The sequence below is a fragment of the Diplotaxodon limnothrissa genome, linkage group LG4 (genome assembly GCF_057381915.1).
Source record: "Diplotaxodon limnothrissa isolate DT_005_m linkage group LG4, D_limnothrissa_male_GT1.1, whole genome shotgun sequence".
Classification (NCBI taxonomy): Eukaryota; Metazoa; Chordata; class Actinopteri; order Cichliformes; family Cichlidae; genus Diplotaxodon; species Diplotaxodon limnothrissa.
This window is the reverse complement of record NC_140599.1, coordinates 13,842,398-13,848,397: the sequence shown is the minus strand read 5'-3', so window position 1 is coordinate 13,848,397 and position 6,000 is coordinate 13,842,398. Positions and strand designations below refer to the sequence as shown.

Genomic DNA, 6,000 nt, shown 5'->3' with positions numbered 1-6,000 from the left:
CCGTGAGTGCTCTCTCCACGGGGGAGGGGTTGCGTAGAAGCGATGATGTCGCTTCGCTTTTCTGTTCGATTTGTGCAGAGTAGCTGTGATCACCGTCTAACCTGTTAGTCACGTTGGCACACACAAACATTTGTTTTCAGCGAGGTGCCCTCGATCGCTGTACTTCTGCCCCTCCGTCAGAGGCATGCGCTGTGTAGCGTCCCATGCTATTTGCAAGACTCGCCCTTTTGTATTGGTCTGCTTTTTTTTTCTTAGCTTTATTTAGTTTGCTTCATATTTACCTATGGGGTACAAACTAATCTCTTTGTGAGTGTATCTGTGTTAGCAACATTAGGTTTTTTGATGGGTTTCCATACAACTTGAGTATTTTGGAAAAGCGCGTCGGTTCAGTGAGGCATTTAATGAAAACCTGGGTGTGACCTTTGCACCCAATAGTTTCATACACTGTTTAACTTTTATAGATTTTTTTCAGTGTCTTCTAGAAAGAAGTAGAAAGAAAATGCCCAAAAAGTTTTTGGGATTTACCTACCTGGATGATTGAGCATGCATCAAAACGTTTGTGTATGTTTATTAAAATAAGATATTTTAATATTTACCATAAAATTAATCAAACTTGTAATGCAAAAAAGTTGACTTGATATAAGGTTTCAATGCTTATTGATCTATAGGATTTCAAAAGAGCGCTTAGCAGTTGGATTAATGGAATGATAAAAAACAATGTGGGCAGGGATGGAGCGTCATGTCCTCTTAGGAGCCGAGGCCTATTGCAGGATAACTAAGAGATGGTTCAGGGTAACCTGATCCAGGCCAAACTGAGGAACGTTTTAAGTCTAATCTTAAGAGTAGAGAGAGTGTGTGCGTCTTGAATCCAAACTGGGAGCTGGTTTTACAGGAGATTTAAATTTAGAAAAGTCAATTTTGGATTAAACAGGGAGTCAGTGAAGAGAAGCTAATATGGGAGACATGTGCTCACTTTTTCTAGTTCCAGTTATTGCTTTCGCTGTAGAATTTTGGATCCAGTGAAGGCTTCTTATGGTAATTTAAGAACAACCTGATTATAATGGATTATGGCAGTCCACGTAAAAAAATCACAAACTAGTTTTTCAGCATCACGTAGTGTTGGGCATGGTGGCGTCTAGGGTGGACCTAGCGTCTCACCAAATAATAGCTGGGTTTGATAAGCAGAAGAAAATGGATGGATGATTTGAGGTAAAAACAAATTGCAGAAACATTGTTGGCTTCTTTGTAATGATGTCAGTAAATCTGGAACCCACTGTGAGAAAAAGCTAAGTAAGCAGAAGGTACTTTCAGCTGCTGTCTCATTTTCCAGCACTTGATTTGGCACAAACTTTACATCGAATGCCTATCTTGATACGACCCTCCCATTAATCCATGCTTGGGACTGGAGTTAGGGTCACACTAGGTGGATTAGTGTCCTCCCAGATATGAACCAGAGATCTTTACTGAATAAGGCAAATGTGTTAACTGCTATACCACAAGTTAAGCTAATGTAAGCATAGGTGGGTCCAGTATTTTGGCAACACCTGGTTGCTGAGTGATAGCCTGTTCCTCTAGCTGCCAAAAGTATTGAATTTATCCTAAAAGGCTATTGATGTAGTGCTTTTCTACACAAGAAATTGTCCACGTAGTAAAAATTTGGTCAGCTCTTGACAACACAATTGACCAGAACGGTCAACTCTAAGACTAAACATTGATACTTTTGTTTAGCAATTATAATGTTTCCCATCTAAGTAGCACTGAACTAAAAGTTATACTGACTATGTTGGTAAAAAGAAGTCCAAATGGAAGACTGTTATCATTTGTTCTCGAGCCATGATGTTTATGTGACAAAGAGCACTTTTGGCTGCCACTTCTCATATTTTATGGTAGATAAAGTTGAACTGAATGATCCTCAGTCTGCCCACTGTTACGTCAGCCTCTTACGCACATGTACATGCACACATTTTTATTTGTCTGCTCTGCAAAACACTGCAAATAATGGCATAGCTGAAAGTATCTATCTGACAGTTTGTCTATTATTGTCATAGAAATCCTTTTGTACTGTAAGCTGAGTAGCGTTCTTTGCCGATTGGCAAATGTTGGTTTATTACACTATAAAAATGTCTTGTTGCCTTTTCTGAATACTGAACAGCTTGCTCCTGAATCATCTGATTCTTGCAGTCGTGACCATAAAGTTTATACTTGTTAGTCATCTTCTTTTTCTTTCACCCCTCCACAACTTCCTCACAAGGCCATCTCCCACCTCGCAGGGTTTGTGTTTAACAAAGTTACTAAGGAGAAATGAAGACGAAAAAGAAAGTTCCTACCTGAACGTGTGGGGTTTAAGAGCTGTGCATTAACAACTTATCTGTGCTTTTTCTCTCCCTCATCGTTCCACACCTCTTTCTCTCTCCAATCTCATTCACGCTTTGATCTGTCTTCATCCGTCTCTTTCACCCCTCAACTTCCTTTCATGTAGGGGATGAAGTGGTTTGGCAGTATGTCCCTCAGCAGCAAAAGAAGTAAGAGGAGGAGTAGAAGGGGCAGCAATCGCAGCTGTAACGGCGGAAGTAATAGCACGCTGCTCTCCCTGGCTCTCCTGGTGGCGTTGACCATGAAAGCCGATCCCGTGGCGGCTCAAAAGCAGCGAACTGGTGGCTCAGAAAAAGTGCCGGTCCTGAACATTGCAGTGATCCTGGGACGCACGCGCTACATCTCAGACCGGGACATCCGAGCGCTGTGGAGCAAAGAAGACCCCATCGATGTCAACGTGGTCACACTGCTGGTCAATGAGACTGATCCAAAAAGCATCATCACCCACATGTGTGACCTGATGTCAGGAACCAAGATCCACGGCGTGGTGTTCGGGGACGGCACTGACCAAGAGGCCATCGCCCAGATTTTGGATTTTATTTCCTCGCAGACGCTCATACCAATCTTGGGCATTCATGGAGGGTCGTCCATGATCATGGCTGACAAGGTATGGAGAAGTAAACTGATGAATGAAAGCCAGGATGTAGAGTGAACGGAAAGATGTTGTTGTTGATGGGTGGACGCAATAGTGAGCAAAGTATATGAGAAAAGACTGATGGTTAAATTGCTTGGCTTTATGTGATTTGCCAAAAGTTGCGGCTTTTGGGTATTTTACTGTTATAACCATCAACAACTCGTGAAATCAAACTCTTGCCGAGTGAAGGGAGTTCTCACCAAATAGCTGCACCTCACAAAATATCATCAGTTGGTATCTCGAAAAAGAAGCTGCAGAGCCAGGGTGTAGATGGTAGAAAGACGTGTGGAGGAGCGAAAACAAGGTAGGAGGATGAGGTAAGTATCTGCAGGAAAGTGTTGGAGGACTGGTTTGGAAGGAGAAAGTATTTAAAAAGAGCAGGAGAAAGGACAGAATGAGGGATGTAGTGACTAAACAAGAGAAAGGCGAGGAGAGAGAGCGAGAGAAGGAAATGTGAAAGGAGTGGGTGTTGCCGTAGCCTGGCTAACACTGACTGCGTGGTGCGGTGTGCTCTAATCTGGGAAATCTCCATTCATTGTGCAGGATTCCCTCAGACATGGTGCTGGAGTCTTGATTGGTCCTCTCATTTGAATAAGCAAAGCCAGTCTCATCGAACCCTGAATAGGAGCAGATGAACAGCGCATGATTGTGTGGTTTCATGTGTCAGTGCTTAGCTCCTGGAATTTGTCATATTTGCCAGATTGTAACAGAGGGAGCGGGGCAAGATGAGAATTGTTATGTGGAGATAATAATTTCATCATATTAAACTGTTAAGGGACACCTTTAAGAAAGCAATGCTTTATGATACAAGTGAAAACCTATATCACATCATCCAGGTGAGCAACAACGGTTTTGTCCAAAACAAATTCTTCCCTGTACTGTAGCTCAGTAATTGGGAGCTTGTTGAGTAGAACTGAACGTCATTTATAAATATATATTACCACCTTCATTAGTTTAGAAGAATCAGAACCAGAAAAGAGGACAGAAATGCACATGTGCGTAGTAATAAACAAAACGTACGTAGTGATGTTGAGCAACATTGATACAATAACCTGCCACAATCATAGAATTTAAGGTTCATCACTGCAGATAATGGAGGAAAACTGCTCCTCTGTTCAGTGTGTTACAATAATGATGCCATTCTGTGTTTTAATGCACTGGTTGTCCATGCACTGATGTCACTGGGTATTACAGCAGTCCTCGCTCCTTCTTGATCACCGAATAAACACAACATATCCAGAGAAAACATGTCTAAATATGTACATTTGGTCATGCACAGATGTTGGCTGAGGAAGGCAGAGAGTGATCTGTCTCTGGACGTATCTGGAGCGGTGGCTCTGAGAGGTGAAGCATACTGTTACTCAAGGAGACAGGAACTAGAAAAAAAAGCTGCAAAAAGCACACAAACACAATGAAAGTGTCATAAAACACAACGGAAACAGAAAAAATGCCATCATAACTCACAAAAAAAACTTTTACAAAACATGCCAGAAGTGTTTTGGGGAGACAATAACGTGACGGAACAGCTGCGGACATGACAAGCTTCCAGTAAGTGTCCAATACCAAACAAGTACCTACAGTATTATATGAATCATGCATTTAAAACACACGACCTGCATCTTTTTCTATCTGACAACACTGATGAATCCACTGCTTATTTTAAGTGTGTCACTTCTGTCACTTTAGTTGTTGTTAGATCACATTATTGTCTCCCCAAAGATACTTACATTGTGTTTTCTGAGGTTTCAACTTCCATTTTTTTTTATATAACTTCCACTGTGTTTGTTGTGTTTTTTATGGTTTTGACATTTTCTGTTTGCTGGTGTTTCCTTAAGTCTGAGTGTGTTTGACCTCTCATACTGCTGTCAGTGACTTCGATGAAAGCCTGACCAGCTTTATGGTGTTAGATATATTTTTGAACATCCGCATGCCACTGTTAGCTAATCTGTGATGCAGTGCCTTGGTATAATTGCTGTAAACCAATGAAACTGTTATGCTTGTGTCATTAGTGCTAATGTTACTCAAGATTACAGCTACACTTCCTCTGAATTCTTTCATTTCCTTCCCCATCCTAATGGCTGTAGTGTGTCTTAAGTCTTTTCTACCACTTTTCTGTAAACATTTCTCTCTTTTCAAGATCCTCTTGTTCAAGAAAATCTTAAATCTTTTGGTCCATTTGCCCTTAAAGGAAAAGCGTCAATCTTCATGTTTTATACCATTAAGCTATCTTCCTCTAAAGTAGTTCAACAGATTTTCCACCAAATCTGACCCTGTGGTCCACAATAAAACATGCAGTTTGGTTAAGACTGTAGAACCTCTCAAAGATTATCTTGTTTATTTACAGTAAATATACAAATGTCTTAAAGGTACTGCGGTAATGGTTTATTGATCCTGTAATGCTAGATGTGGCACAGTTCTAAGAGATAGGAGGGATGGAGAGAAGCAGATAAGTGCTGCAGGAGAGGGCTGAGGAGGAGGGAGGAGCTGTGAGCTGGAATAGAGTAGGTGGAGAGGGGATGCGGAGAAATGAAGGGGTAAGAGATAATCCCTCTTTTTGACCAGAGGTGATGTTGAGTGGAAGGGAATTACTGAATGTCCTGATTGGCACCTGCCACACTCCACCTATTTCAGTAACACACACACACACGCACACACACACACACACACACACACACACACACACACACACACACACACACACACACACACACACACACACACACACACACACTTAGATGTGCTTCCTTCAGGGTCACAGGACATTACATTGACTTACATTTATTTTCTGTATTTTTACTCAAACCCAAACTGTAACTACTCCCTGCTTAAGGCCTCAGTCACACAGGTCTAGAGACACGTTGGCAACCACCAGTTGCTAGGCCAACATTAATATTTCCATACAAACTATGAGTGACAAGCAGCAATGTGCAAGTGACTGATGAAATGACAAGGTTTTTGGTGCAGCACTGCAAACCTCTTTGCCACTGGTTTTT

General features: G+C 41.6%; 1 protein-coding gene across 1 annotated transcript in view; it reads left to right on the top strand.

Moving 5' to 3' along the window:
• The first annotated feature begins 2,473 nt into the window (after positions 1-2,473).
• Positions 2,474-6,000, top strand: part of grin2aa (glutamate receptor, ionotropic, N-methyl D-aspartate 2A, a) — a 163,882-nt gene continuing 160,355 nt past the window's right edge. The window contains exon 1 of the mRNA XM_085351498.1: positions 2,474-2,980. Within this exon, the coding sequence (XP_085207624.1) occupies positions 2,483-2,980 (498 nt within the window). The 5' untranslated portion in view covers positions 2,474-2,482. The remainder of the gene's footprint in view (positions 2,981-6,000) is intronic.